The 16,063-nt window shown below is 45.1% G+C and overlaps 1 protein-coding gene across 1 annotated transcript in view; it reads right to left on the minus strand.

Moving 5' to 3' along the window:
* The window catches only part of LOC133383786 (mitochondrial amidoxime reducing component 2-like), an 18,186-nt gene extending 13,059 nt beyond the window's left edge, over nucleotides 1–5,127 (minus strand). Inside the window, exon 1 of the mRNA XM_061625148.1 lies at nucleotides 4,668–5,127. Within this exon, the coding sequence (XP_061481132.1) occupies nucleotides 4,668–4,930 (263 nt within the window). The 5' untranslated portion in view covers nucleotides 4,931–5,127. The remainder of the gene's footprint in view (nucleotides 1–4,667) is intronic.
* Between the last annotated feature and the right edge of the window lie 10,936 nt (nucleotides 5,128–16,063).

Consider the following 16,063-nt stretch of genomic DNA (forward strand, 5'->3'; position numbering starts at 1 on the left):
GGTTCAATCCCTGGTATCTCCAGGTAGGACTGGAAAATATTCCTGCCTGAAACCCTGGAGAACTGCTGCCAGTCAGTGCAGACAATGCTGAGCTAGAGGGACTGTTGCTCTGACTCTGTCAAAGGCAGTTTTCTGTGTTCTTGCACTAGAAGGGTGACATATACAGTAAATGTCTATACACATTAAAAAAAAAGGAATGATGTTTAAGACACAGTTGCCACCATCAGCTAAGCAGCTCTTTATACCCCCACCCACTGAAACATGGCCATAGGCTGCTGTGATCACCTTCGCTGTAACCTCATGAAGCTCAATCTCTCCACGTCCTTGGCACTGTGCTTAGGAGCAGTTTCAATCGATATGGACAATGGTGTGATTAACACATCATTGCAAAAGGGAGTGGTCCTGGCCATCTTGAAAACTACTCCTGAAAAAGCCTATACTGGACTCATTTGTTTGTGACAACTACCACCTGGTTGCAAATATCCCCCTTGGTGGGACTGACTAAGAGGGCTGTGGCGAGTCAGTTGTAAGCACCCTTGAATGAAACAAATTATCTCAACCCATTTCATCTGTCAGTCTTCAGGTCTGAACAAGCTTATGCCATACATTGAAGTCTTTAAGGCGCTGCAACAGTACGTGTTATTTTGACAGATAAAGGACTTGATGAAGGTGGGAGAGGGAGTATGATATCACAAGGTTTAGACTTTGTGCCCCTGATACCCTCCGCAGGGGTGATGGGCCAATTAAGATGGTCCGCCCCCCGGAGACTTATGGATCCTGATGGTTTCCTGAATGCTCTGAGGGATGTTCCCAAAATGGCTGGCGCTACTGCCGAAGCCCCGGTCAACCTCTGGAATACGGAGGTGACCCGGGCGGTGGACACTGTCGCTCCAAAACACCCTCTCCACCAAGGAAGGCCCGTAATACACCTTGGTTTACTCAAACTGTGGGCCTGATGAAACAGCAGGGATGACAGCTAGAGCAACCATGGAGAAAAACTCAATCTGTCTTTGACCGAACACTGGTTAGAGCTCATTTTCGAGCCTACCATGTGGAGGTGATGGCGGCAAAAAAAGCTTACTTCTCTGCCACCACTGCGTCTGCCCAGTGCCGTCTGGCGATGCTTTTTCAGGTGGTCTGGGGTCTTTTGGGATCTGGCCTGACACCAGACTCTGAACCATCAGTTGCTCACTGTGACATGTTTGTGAGGCACTTCGCTGATAAAATTGCTCACATTAGGATTGACTTGGACTCCTCATTGATTACAGTTGTGCCAGATGTCCCCGTTGCTCCCTCTGGTCATTTTTCCATGGATACTTTTCAGCTTGTAAAGCCTGAGGATGTGGAAAGGATTCTGGGAGAAATGAGGGCCACTACCTGCTCGCTTGATCCTTGCCCATCCTGGCTAATTAAATCCGCCAGATTGGGAGTAGCTGGTTGGTTGACATATCTGATTAACACCTCCCTAAGGGAAGGCTCTATGCCAACATTGTTGAAGGAGGCTGTGGTTAGACCTTTGTTTAAAAAGCCTTCATTAGATCCTGCAGATCTTAATAACTTCCGCCCAGTCTCTAATCTCCCCTTTCTTGGCAAGGTGATTGAGAGGGTGGCGGCGGCTCAACAAGTGTTCCTGGACAAATTGGATTATCTAGACCCTTTTCAATCAGGCTTCAGGCCTGGTCATGGGACAGAAACTGGTTGCCCTGCTCGATGACCTATGCCAGGCATCAGACATGGGGAGTGCATCCCTGTTGGTGCTGCTGGACCTCTCGGCAGCCTTTGATACCATCGATCATGGTATCCTTCTGAGCCGTCTTGCTGGGATGGGTCTAGGAGGCACTGTTTTACAGTGGCTCCGTTCTTACCTGATGGACAGGACCCAAAAAGTGGTGCTGGGAGACTACTGCTCAACCCCCTGGCTGTTAGCCTATGGGGTACCGCAGAGTTCCATTCTGTCTCCCATGCTCTTTAACATTTATATGAAACCGCTGGGAGAGGTCATCTGGAGATTTGGAGTGCAATGCCATCAATATGCTGATGACACTCAACTCTATCTCTCCCTTCCATCTGATGGCAGGGTGGGAATGCTCGTCCTAAACCAGCGCCTGGAGGCTGTGAAGGGCTGGATGTGGGCGAACAAACTGAAACTTAATCCAGACAAGACAGAAGTGTCAAGGGAAAAACTGCCCCAGGGATAGGGTTGCAACCTGTTTTGGATGGGGTTGCACTCCCCTTGAAGGAGCAGGTACGCAGTTTGGGAGTTCTTCTGGATCCTGCCCTGCTGCTTGAATATCAGGTGGCTGTGGCAGCCAGGGGTGCTTCTGCCCATCCCAAAATGGTCTACCAGCTGTGTCAGTTCCTGGAAGCAGCTGACTTAGCCACAGTGACACATGCATTGGTGATATCGAGGCTTGATTACTGTAACGCACTCTATGCGGGGCTGCCTTTGAAAATGATTCAGAAACTACAGTTGGTCCAAAATGCAGCAGCCAGAATGTTAATGGGAGCACAGCGCAGGAAGCATATCACCCGTGTGCTTTATTGACTCCACTGGCTCCCAATTTGTTTCCGAGCCCAATTCACAGTGCTGGTTTTGACCTTTAAAGCCCTAAACGGCCTTGGACCAGTGTATTTAAGGGACCGCTTACATCCATATGTTCCTACCCTGGATTTAAGATCATCTGCCTCTGGTCTCCTCTGTGTGCTTGGAATGAAAGAAGTTAGACTGACAGGCACATGGGAGAGAGCCGTTTCAATTGTGGCTCCCAGACTTTGGAATTCCCTGCCCCAAGAAGCCCACTTTGCTCCCTCCCTGATGGTCTTCCGGAAACTTGTGAAAACTATTTTGTTCCGAAGAGCCTTTGGTTGGGACTGACGGGTCAGCCCGTCACTGTTTTAAGTCTTTTAACTTTTATTTTTATCTTTTAAGTTCTTTTATTCTCACTCTTTTATATGTGTATGCACATATATACATGTATGTATGGTTGTATGTGTATGCATAATGCATTTTGTATATGTGTATGCATAATGCATTTTATGTATTTTATGCATGTTAATCTACTGTAATGTTTGTGTTTTTATTGTGTATTTTATTATATATGTGTGCTATTTTATTGTAGCCACCCTGAGTGCCCTATTGTAGGGTAGAAGGGCAGGACAGAAATATTTTAAATAAATAAATAAGACAATGTAAATATGTAATCCTGTTTTTGCTTATGTTAATTTGCTAACATATGTCCTTATTTGGTAAGTAGAGAGGGGAGGGTTAAAATGGAATGTTAAGGGAGTGAATGTTTGGCATGAATGTCTCTGATTGGGTGTTGGATTCTCTGGTTGGGAGGAGGGAATGAGTGAGGGTTTGTGTTTAAAATATAATGGAACTTTTGTTAGTTAGGGAGTCAGTTGGCTTTATTCTAATCTAGGGTTTGGATAGTTAGATTAGGAATTGGGTAGAGGGTGGTGGTTGGTCTGGATAGGATTAAGATATAGTTGGATAGTGTAGTGATATATTGTGTCAGTGCTTATTTCTATCGGTAAGGTTTAAAAACTATCTTCTGAAAATAATAAAGTATCTTTTTTATTGTTCCATACCCCTCTGCTTGGTTACTGCATACTATAAGTAAATATCAGTCGGGAAGGTGGTGAATAAACAAATGGTACTCAAACTCAAACTCTTAATTTACAGTGTCTCTTGGCAAATACTGTATAGGTGTTTCATTCTGAAACTGGTGGCAGCATTATACCATAAGGGTATCCCTCGAAAGAAAAGACTGCCTCACATACAACCTAGCAATAACTATATCCACAGTGGGTTTGGGGTATCCAAGATCACCCAGAGATAAGGGTGGGGTACTGTGGAAGTATGTATGCTTACAAGGATGTAGGGTGCAGAAGACAGATAAAGATTTCCTAATAAATCTCTGGACTGATATAGACCCAACCATTTTTCCCACAGGTCACTTGAAAACTGCTGAAGGTCTTGGTAAGCCACTTTCCTCCTTGTTGTAGCAGAAATGTGCTGTGATAGATGCTGATTATTTTTAATTGTATTTTAATTACTTCTTTTATTCCTTATATTTATATTATTATATTACAAATTTATTATATTCAAACTGTAATACAATAAACTATAATACAGTAAGTAAAAGAAGCAATAAAATACAATTAGAACACCATATTAATATTTAATGCAGATGTGCCATGGACCACAGACCGCAGGTGGTCCAGTGACCACACTTTGGTAACCAGTGATTTCTGGTTCCCAAACAACACAATGATACCAATGAAAATAAAAAAGGGGGGGAGTAAGCAGAACTGGATTTTTGTGTGGAAGGACTGTGTGCTCAGTTCAGTTCCCACAATCAAACCAAATACCTGGTCTCAGAATTCTTTCATTCTAACTGTATGTCTGTGTGGTCAACTCCAGTTGTGGGTTTCTTGAACGTGCATCTAACTACATGCTTCGATCCCTCTGCATACTTACTTGAAAGGAAGCCCCAATAAACTCAAGCAGATTAAAAAACAACTTCTGAGTAAAAATGTATGTGATGCCCGTCTGTGTTCTCAAATATCGGTGCACGCAGATTCCTCCAAAGGCTGGGGAGGAAAACAACTGGGGAGAGTCGCACAAAAGCAAGAAAATCAGTACCTCTTGGCGACACACCTACCTGTCGCTCATGTCCCCGTTCCGGAGTCCCAGCTCAGTCACCTCAGCCCGCTCCACGGCCACACCCCTGCAGGACTTAACCGGGTAGATGAACAGACTAGACACCGTTCCCACTCGCTTTAGCCGCCGCCGGCCTTGACGGTTGCGCCGTCGCCACTGCCAAGCTGCCGCAGTACCGAACACAACAAGCAAGGCCAGAGTGGTGAAAGTAAAAAGCCAGCCGGGCCGGGGTTTGGGCAGTGAGGGAAGGCCGGAGCCGACCATGCCAGCGGCTGTAGAGGAAACAAAAACAACGCCGTGGAGGGGGCGGTGCAGGTTATAAGAGAAGCAGACGGCTCCCCTTCGAGGCCTGCCCGCACTCTTTCATTGCCGGGAGGGAAGGGAAAGGAGTTGCTCGCTAAGCCAGTCTGGAAGCCAACAGTGAGGGCGGAATGCTGCGGAAAGGACAGCCCGCAAGAGCTTTTGTTTGCCGCCCTGGGCTTCTGCTGGGAGAAAGGGCGGGATATAAATCAAATGATAAATAAATAAATAAGAAAGAAAGAAAGAAAGAAAGAAAGGGGGAGATTTGGGAGGGAATATGAGCGACAGTTTAGGCGGTCAGATTAATTGTAAACGCTACTGGCGGTGGATTGCTTCAAGCTTCTGCAAACAGCCACATTAGCAAACCAAGAAGTAAAGGGGTGGTAATCTTTGGGCCACCTTCACACTGTACATTTATTCCACTATTATTCCTACTGGGAGGAAGGGCGGGATATAAATAAATAAAATAAAATTCCATTTTAAATAGTCATAACTTCCCCCAAAGAATCTTGGGAAATGCAGCCTGTGGAGGGTGCTGAGAGTTGTTAGGAGCAGGGGTGTAGTTGTCCCGGTTTCAGGGGGTCTTACACCCCTTACTTTTTAGGGAGCGGGTCCCTATGCTTCCAGCATTCTATGAACCAATCAGCATGAAAGGGGAGGGGACCAGCCACTGAGAAGAGGCTTTTAGCATGCTTCCTTGTCCTTTCCTCCTGACTGGAGCCAATCAGAGTGAAAGGAGGTGAGTCAGCTGCTGAGAAGACTCTTCTCTAGGTAATATGCTTGTTGTAGCTTACATGCTTATTGGCTGCTAGGGATGTCTGTTGTTATGGAAGATGGCATTACAGTAAGGCCCCGCTTATACGGCAGGTTAGGGACCAGGCCCCTGCCGTAAAACGAAAATTGCCGTAAAGCGGGACCCATAGACTGTAATGGGGCCATGACGCGAAAATGTCATAAAATCACCAAATCGGCTTTAAAAAGGGGAATTTCCCGCCGCCGCATTAGCGGAACACCGGAATGCGAAGCGCCGGTGAGCGGGGCCCTACTGTAACAAGAATCTCATTCTCGACCCAGCAGCAAAAAAAGGATGGAAGGGCCATGACTCATATGAAGGGATCCTGCACTTCTGAATTTGCCATTACACTACTGGTTAGGAGATCCCTCACAGAGCTCCAATTGCTAGAGTGGTTTAACAATCAGTCCCCTTTTCCCAGGGAACTCAGAATTGTCACTCTGTGAGGGGAATAGTAGTCTCCTAACAACTCTTAGCATGCTTCACAAACTACACTTCCCAGGACTCTTTGGGGGAAGCCATGACTGTTTAAAGTGGAATAAATTTATGGGGTGGATTTTGTCTAGGTCCATTAGAAACTACAGGCCTGGCAACAACAGCTCAGTCAGCCAGGTTGGGCCCAGGCTGAGGGACCCCCGAGGGGCCTCTCCTTAGGGTGGGAGGGTGGTGCTTCAGTTCTGTGAATCACAGATCAGGAGCTCCCAAGCGCACGCACCCTGATACAGGCAGTGTGGGCTTCAATAAGACTACCCACCCCAAGAAGACAATAAGGGATGCTAAAAAAGAGTTTGAGGAGCACATTGCTAAGAACATAAAAACCAACAACAAAAAATTCTATAAATACATTCAAAGCAGGAGACCATCTAGGGAGGCGATTGGACCCTTGGATGATAAGGGAGTCAAAGGTGTACTAAAGAACGATAAGGAGATTGCAGAGAAGCTAAATGAATTCTTTGCATCTGTCTTCACAGTGGAAGATATAGGGCAGATCCCTGAACCTGAACTAACATTTGCAGGAAGGGATTCTGAGGAACTGAGACAAATAGTGGTAACGAGAGAGGAAGTTCTAGGCTTAATGGACAATATAAAAACTGACAAATCACCGGGCCCGGATGGCATCCACCCGAGAGTTCTCAAAGAACTCAAAGGTGAAATTGCTGATCTGCTAACTAAAATATGTAACTTGTCCCTCGGGTCCTCCTCCGTGCCTGAGGACTGGAAAGTGGCAAATGTAACGCCAATCTTCAAAAAGGGATCCAGAGGGGATCCCGGAAATTACAGGCCAGTTAGCTTAACTTCTGTCCCTGGAAAACTGGTAGAAAGTATTATTAAAGCTAGATTAACTAAGCACATAGAAGAACAAGCCTTGCTGAAGGAGAGCCAGCATGGCTTCTGCAAGGGAAAGTCCTGTCTCAGTAACCTATTAGAATTCTTTGAGAGTGTCAACAAGCATATAGATAGAGGTGATCCAGTGGACATAGTGTACTTAGACTTTCAAAAAGCATTTGACAAGGTACCTCACCAAAGACTTCTGAGGAAGCTTAGCAGTCATGGAATAAGAGGAGAGGTCCTCTTGTGGATAAGGAATTGGTTAAGAAGCAGAAAGCAGAGAGTAGGAATAAACGGACAGTTCTCCCAATGGAGGGCTGTAGAAAGTGGAGTCCCTCAAGGATCGGTATTGGGACCTGTACTTTTCAACTTGTTCATTAACGACCTAGAATTAGTGAGCAGTGAAGTGGCCAAGTTTGCTGACGACACTAAATTGTTCAGGGTTGTTAAAACAAAAAGGGATTGTGAAGAGCTCCAAAAAGATCTCTCCAAACTGAGTGAATGGGCAGAAAAAGGGCAAATGCAATTCAATATAAACAAGTGTAAAATTATGCATATTGGAGCAAAAAATCTTAATTTCACATATACGCTCATGGGGTCTGAACTGGCGGTGACCGACCAGGAGAGAGACCTCGGGGTTGTAGTGGACAGCACGATGAAAATGTCGACCCAGTGTGCGGCAGCTGTGAAAAAGGCAAATTCCATGCTAGCGATAATTAGGAAAGGTATTGAAAATAAAACAGCCGATATCATAATGCCGTTGTATAAATCTATGGTGCGGCCGCATTTGGAATACTGTGTACAGTTCTGGTCGCCTCATCTCAGAAAGGATAGAGTTGGAAAAGGTTCAGAAGAGGGCAACCAGAATGATCAAGGGGATGGAGCGACTCCCTTACGAGGAAAGGTTGCAGCATTTGGGGCTTTTTAGTTTAGAGAAAAGGTGGGTCAGAGGAGACATGATAGAAGTGTATAAAATTATGCATGGCATTGAGAAAGTGGATAGAGAAAAGTTCTTCTCCCTCTCTCATAATACTAGAACTCGTGGACATTCAAAGAAGCTGAATGTTGAAAGATGCAGGACAGACAAAAGGAAGTACTTCTTTACTCAGCGCATAGTTAAACTATGGAATTTGCTCCCACAAGATGCAGTAATGGCCACCAGCTTGGACGGCTTTAAAAGAAAATTAGACAAATTCACGGAGGACAGGGCTATCAATGGCTACTAGCCATGATGGCTGTGCTCTGCCACCCTAGTCAGAGGCAGCATGCTTCTGAAAACCAGTTGCCAGAAGCCTCAGGAGGGGAGAGTGTTCTTGCACTCGGGTCCTGCTTGCGGGCTTCCCCCAGGCACCTGGTTGGCCACTGTGAGAACAGGATGCTGGACTAGATGGGCCACTGGCCTGATCCAGCAGGCTCTTCTTATGTTCTTATGTTAGCACATCAGTGTGCAGGCCCCTCACACTGCGCATGCTTGCATGCCATCACCAAAGATGGCAATGGGAGCATTCCTGAGGGATAGACACTCTCCCTGCCATCTTGGTTGATGACAGCCATGCACATGCAGCACACATGGTGAGTGCACTGATGCGAGAGGTAAGTGGGCGGGCAGGCATATTTAAGCCCTGTGCCACCTGTATCAGGTGTATTGGTTGTGTGGCACTGCGGGCCTGGGGCAGGCTGGTGCCCAAGAGCCTAGTAATGCCTGGTGCTGGCCCTGGAAACAGTCAACAATGGTAGGCATACGACGCTGAAGTTGGTTCCTAGTTCCCAGTTCCCAGTTCCTTATTTGTGTGAAATTTCAGTCACTAACAAAGAAGAAAAGTTGACAGCTACAACAACGTCAAGCCAAATTTAAAATGCCCCTGAACCCCAAAATAAATAATGGGGTACCCTGTATGATATATCGCTGTAATCAAGAGACTCTCGCCGTCAAGACTGACAATAAATTTATACAATCGAAATCATCAGGATTCCGATATTATCATAAATACATAATGATGTCATAAAATCATAAATCATAAGTATCTGGGGATACACACCCCAAAATCTGCTCTGGGCCAGGACAAATCATACACCCCAGGAAAGGGGAGGGTGTCCCCTACAAGATGCCACTGCGTCCTGCCTGGCCCAGAGCCTCTGCTGGGTGCAGGGCACATGGGAGGGCATCTATCCAAAATAAAACTGGACAAAAACTTACAGGAAAAAATAAGTAAATGGGGGTACACGCCCCAAACTCTGCTCTGGGCCAGGACAAATCATATACCCCCAGAAAGGGGAGGGTGTTCCCTACGGGATACCACTGCGTCCCGCCTGGCCCAGAGCTTCTGCTGGGCACCAGACACTCACGAGGGCATCTATGCAAAATCGAACTGGACAAAAACATGCAGGAAAAAATAAGTAACTGGGGGTACACGCCCCAAAATCTGCTCTGGGCCAGGACAAATCATATACTCCCGGAAAGGGGAGGGTGTCCCCTACCAGATGCCACTGCGTCTCGCCTGGCCCAGAGCCTCTGCTGGGTGCAGGGCACATGGGAGGGCATCTATCCAAAATCAAACTGGACAAAAACATGCAGGAAAAAATAAGTAACTGGGGGTACACGCCCCAAAATCTGCTCTGGGCCAGGACAAATCATATACCCCAGGAAAGGGGAGGGTGTCCCCTACGAGATGCCACTGAGTCCCGTCCGGCCCAGAGCTTCTGCTGGGCACCAGACACTCACGAGGGCATCTATGCAAAATCGAACTGGACAAAAACATGCAGGAAAAAATAAGTAACTGGGGGTACACGCCCCAAAATCTGCTCTGGGCCAGGACAAATCTTATACCCCCGGAAAGGGGAGGGTGTCCCCTACCAGATGCCACTGTGTCCCGCCTGGCCCAGAGCCTCTGCTGGGTGCAGGGCACATGGGAGGGTATCTATCCAAAATCAAACTGGACAAAAACTTACAGGAAAAAATAAGTAACTGGGGGTACACGCCCCAAAATCTGCTCTGGGCCAGGACAAATCATATACCCCCGGAAAGGGGAGGGTGTCCCCTACAAGATTCCACTGCGTCCCGCCTGGCCCAGAGCCTCTGCTGGGTGCAGGGCACATGGGAGGGCATCTATTCAAAATCAAACTGGACAAAAACTTACAGGAAAAAATAAGTAACTGGGGTACACGCCCCAAAATCTGCTCTGGGCTAGGACAAATCATATACCCCCGGAAAGGGGAGGGTGTCCCCTAAGAGATGCCACTGAGTCCCGTCCGGCCCAGAGCTTCTGCTGGGCACCAGACACTCACGAGGGCATCTATGCAAAATCGAACTGGACATAAACATGCAGGACAAAATAAGTAACTGGGGGTACACGCCCCAAAATCTGCTCTGGGCCAGGACATATCATATACCCCCGGAAAGGGGAGGGTGTCCCCTACCAGTTGCCACTGCGTCCCGCCTGGCCCAGAGCCTCTGCTGGGTGCAGGGCACATGGGAGGGCATCCATCCAAAACCAAAGCAGACAAAAACATACAGGAAAAAATAAGTAACTGGGGGTACATGCCCCAAAAACCGCTCTGGGCCAGGACAAATTGTATACCCCAGGAAAAAAGATGGTGTAGTCTATGACATGCATGTCTTTCCCAGCTAAAATAATGAAGAGTAAATATGGCAAAACTGGTACAGAACGGGGCGGCGCGCCTGATTAAAGGCAGCTGCTGGTGAGATCATATCACTCCAGTGCTAAAAGAGCTGCACTGGTTACCAGTTGCTTACCAGGCCCAATTCAAGGTGTTAGTTTTGACCTTTAAAACCCTATACGGTTTCGGCCCTGTCTATCTAAAGGAGCGCCTCCAGCAACATCAGCTATGCCGCCTAACAAGATCAGCCTCAAAAGACCTTCTCTCCATCCCATCAGTCAAAACAGCCAAACTGGTGAGAATGAGAGAGAGGGCTTTTTCAATTGTGGCCCCCACCCTGTGGAACTCCCTCCCAAATGATCTCCGCCATGTCCCTCCTGTGATGAGCTTCTGCTGGGCCTTGAAGACCGGGCTCTTCAGGCAGGCTTTTGGTGTGGGTTAGATTTTATCTTCATTGTTTTTAGATTTTCAATGTCTAGGTATTATATGCCTATGTTGTACATCACCCAGAGTGGCTGGACAGCCAGCCAGATGGGTGACTAATAAATTCTATAAATAAATAAATAAATAATTTGTGGTGACCACTACAAAATCTTCTGTGGGCTATGAAAAATCATTCACTTGAGCAAAGTGAATAGTGTCCTCCGCGAGATGCCACTGCATCCTGCCTGGCATGGTTTGTGGTCATACGGAACAGGTATCGACATCTATGCACAACAACAATAATCAAGCTATGTAAAAAATACATAAGGAACTGTGGGATTACACCATCAGACATGCTTTGGGCACTGCAGGTCATACACCCATGCATTCTGGAGAGGGTTCCCACCCAATTCAGAATTTCTTGTATCTGTATGGCACAGACAAGGGCATATATGTATTAGAAAATATAGCAAATATGTACAGGAAAAGAATAAGGAAATGAGGTGCCCATCACAAAAGATGGTTTGGGGCACCATAAAACATACTACATTGCACCTGGAAGAGTGTCTTCTCTGAGATGCCATCCATGAATGCTTTTTAGTGTCAATTATGAAATTACATCTTCAAGAAATCATTGTTGTTTAACCTGCCACGTTTCCTTCTGTCGCCAATACCAATGGCTTTTTGAAATAATAATATTTGAGCTGTAACAAGGTGAGTAAGAGGGTAGACCGATACAAAAATTAAACATAAGAAAATCCCATCTTTCAACAACCCTTTTAAGGAGAGACCTTGTCCCAGTGTGCATCTGTATTGGAATTATATTCAAGATGTTTTCAACAATGTTTTGTAATTTTCAAAAGGTGTTTTTCAATGTTTTGTATTTGATTTTGTAAAGATCTTTTGTTTTTAAGATGTTTTTAAAAGACTTGGGGGGGTATCACTTTTTTGCCACCCTGGGCAAATGTGGTGATGTTTGTGCAACAAATGAGTTGTTCCAAGACTTCACAAAGAAAAATAGTACTCCAAGTCATATTGTAGCAACGAGGCTATAAAGGACCAAACAATAACGATGATGTGCAATGTGCAGTTTAGAAGGTCCTCTTCTAAATCTACTACTATTTCAGAGATGTTTGAAAACCAGGAGATTATTTCGAATGGGTGAAATTGTTTAATTCCAGCCCATGTGAAATGGTGTTGATTTTGTAAACTGCAAAAATGTTCTAATATATTTCTAAGCAAAATGTTTTTTACCATTTTACCAGTTCTGATAAATGTGACTTCCTTATTTGTTTTTTAAATTGAGTCTGCACTTGTTTATATGTTCATTTGTATACTTGGTTCTTACCTGTTGGAGAAATATAATATATATGTGTAGTAATTTATTTAGAGATATAATAAATCAAATGCACAACAATTCTTCTCACAGTATGACTCTATGTTATCTGGTGCCATGGCAGATGGAAACTTGGCCGGATCACCAGACAACGATTCACTCAAGAAGCATAAAGATGTAATTTCATAGATGAGACTCTAAACTATGCATGGATAGCATCTAATAGAAGACAGTATCCCTGATGTGTGGAACTATGATTCGTGGTGCCCCAAATCATAATTTGGAATGGGCATCCAAGTTTCTTATAATGTTTCCTATAGATTTTGGCTATTCTTCTGATACATAAATTAATGTTGTTGGTGTTGTTTAGATTTATTCCCTGCAGTTAACTAAAACGTTTCAGGCGGATCACAAAAGTTATAAAATGCATAATTAAATACAGTTCAAAACACTCTAAAATCAGAAATGATAAATGACCTTGTCTGAGCTATAACTGAACAAAAAGCTCTGACCTGGGTTGGAACCAATGCCATCTTGTAGAGGACCCTGTCCTGTATGAATATGTGTATGGATCATCACCTTGCAGTGGTGAGTGGGCTTGCGTGTTCCAATGAAACCTGTGAGTGATGCCGTCGGGAGTCATGTACTCCCAGCGGGGTCATCCATGGCGGTAAGGTCAAGGGAGAGGAACCAGACAAAGAACAATCAAAGAAAGTCCTCAACGGCAGAACAAACGGAGGATAACAATGTGTATGTTACAACGGCTGTGAAGGCGGATGAAGGCTGCAGCAGATAAAAGACTTCCAATCAATGTGGTATCCATGCCATTGGATCAAAGCCTTTTTCTATCAAGATTGTGTGTTGATCGTCGTGCACTGATCTCCCGACATAAAACAAATTCACGCACAGGCGTCTTCCAACCAAACCAAACCAAAAGTCACATGGCGATTGGCGGATGGCAACGGGGGCAGGACTGTGAAATCCGGAAGCCGCTAGTCATGGACCGGCACATGGGCAGTGGATACAGACTCAGTAGTCCTGGTTCAAGGACCAAGGCAGTTGAGTTGTTCGGCAGCTGTATCCATGACTGAGCATTCCGATTCAGGATCCACTCTGCTCACCCCTTATGGGGAAGGTGCTGGAAAAGGTGCCCTAAATATAGTCTGCCTCATCTCTCTCCCTGACTGGATTACCACGTCCAGTGGGGTCACCACTTAGCAGTCGCAAAAGACAAATGAACTTTGGAACGTGGAATATACGGACATTGCTGGACAATACAGATAGTGAATGTCCTGAACGCAGAACTGCCATCATTGAGAGGGAGTTGAGATGTTTTGGTATTGACATAGCAGCACTCCAAGAAACTCGAAGAGCAGGAGAGGGACAATTGAAGGAAGAAAAAGGTGGTTACACCTTCTTCTGCAAAGGACTGCCTGAACAAGAACGACGAATACATGGAGTAGGCTTTGCTATTAAAAATGATCTTGTGAAGCTCTTGTCAGAAGTTCCTACTGGTATTAATGAACAACTCTCAACTCTCTAATTAAAACTTGCCAAAAACCAGCAGGCAACTATTGTAAGTGATTATGCACCAACATTAGATGCTGATGAAGACATCAAGGAAAATTTTTATACCCAGCTGGACACCATCTTATCAGAGATACCTAAGGAGGACAAAATTATCCTCCTGGGCGATTTCAATGCAAGAGTTGGGCGTGATTTTGATTTATGGCCAGAAATCTTTGGGAAAGAAGGAGTTGGCAATAGCAACCTGAATGGAACTCCACTACTGAGTTAATGTTCAGAGCATAATCTTGTTATCACAAACACACTCTTTCAACAGAAATATAAATTTAAAGCATCATGGAAGCACCCTCGGTCGAAGCACTGGCATCTCCTGGATTACATAATTGTCCGTGCCAGAGATCGTCGTGATGTACTCCTCACCAGGGCCATGATGAGTGCCGATGACTGCTGGACAGATCACCGATTAATTCAATCCACTATGGCCATTAATATTGTTCCTCAACGTAGGCTCCAAGGAAGAAAACCAAGGCATAAAATGAACACCCATGCCCTTCAAGATCCTATTAAGCGAGCTTGCTTTCAAACAACTCTCAAGAAACATCTACTGACGGAACTCCCTGAAAATGTCGAGGAACACTGGATTAAACTGAAGACATCCATTATTGCAGCATGTGAACAAACTATTGGATACCAAACTAAGAAACATCAGGACTGGTTTGATGAGAATGATAGTGAGATTGAACATATCATTGACAAGAAAAGGAAAGCCTTCCAGATATGGCAAAAAGACATTAACTGTGCTGCTAAGAAAAAAATCTATGCTAGTGCAAAGGCTGAGGTCCAAAGAAGAACTAGAGAAGAGCGCCCAGTGGATAAAGAAAGCTCAAGAAATCCAACATTTTGCAGATGCTCATGATGCACGGGGCTTTTTTAATGCCACAAAGGCCATCTACGGACCAACAAATTATGGTACAAATCCCTTATGTTCAATAGATGGTACCAAACTTCTAAAGGACAAAGAGTCTATTGCACTGCATTGGAAAGAGCATTACCACGATCTCCTTAATCGTAACTCTATTGTGGCTGATGAGGTCTTTTCGCAAATCCCGCAACAACAAATTAGAGATGAGCTTGCAGTATCCCCCAATTTGGATGAAGTCAGTAAAGCCATTAATCAAATGAAAAATAACAAAGCTAGTGGACCTGATGGGATTCCTGCTGAAGTCTTTAAAAAAGGTGGGCCTGAACTTACACAATTTAATAAGCTCATCGAAAAAATCTGGATGAGGGAGGAGATCCCGGAAGACTTTAGGGATGCCATAATTATCACTCTTTTCAAGGTGATAGAACAGATTGTGGGAACTACCGAGGTATCTCTCTTCTTGCTACCGCAGGTAAAATCCTTGCAAGGATCCTTGCAAATTGCCTCCTACCTATTTCAGAAGACATTCCCCCTGAATCCCAAAATGGTTTCCACCCTTCCAGGCAGACAGTGGACATGATCTTCACTGCACAACAGCTTCAAGAAAAATGCAGGGAGCAAAACCGACCTCTGTATATGGCATTTATTGATCTGACTAAGGCCTTTGATACTGTAAATCGAACTGCCCTCTGGACCATCCGTCTGAAAATTGGATGCCCTGATAAATTTGTGAATGTTTTGCGACTCCTCCATGACGACACGAGGGCAACAATTTTGGATAACAGTGGCTCTCAAAGTGATCCATTCAAAGTGGGATCAGGCGTCAAACAGGGATGTGTCATTGCTCGGACCTTATTTGCTATTTTTATCGCCATGATTCTACACCTTGTTGAGGGGAAACTTCCCACTGTCGTGGAAATCACATATCGAACAGATGGAAAGCTTTTTAATCTCAGTAGGCTGAAAGCAAAAAGTAAGGTAATTACAACCTCTGTCATAGAACTTCAATATGCCGATGATAATGTAGTCTCCACACATTCAGAGGAAGATCTTCAAACTATCCTAAATGTCTTTGCAGAAGCATATGAAAAGCTTGGCCTCTCGCTTAACATAAAAAAACCCAAAGTGCTTCATCAGCAAGTGCGAACC

The sequence above is a fragment of the Rhineura floridana genome, chromosome 4 (genome assembly GCF_030035675.1).
Source record: "Rhineura floridana isolate rRhiFlo1 chromosome 4, rRhiFlo1.hap2, whole genome shotgun sequence".
Classification (NCBI taxonomy): Eukaryota; Metazoa; Chordata; class Lepidosauria; order Squamata; family Rhineuridae; genus Rhineura; species Rhineura floridana.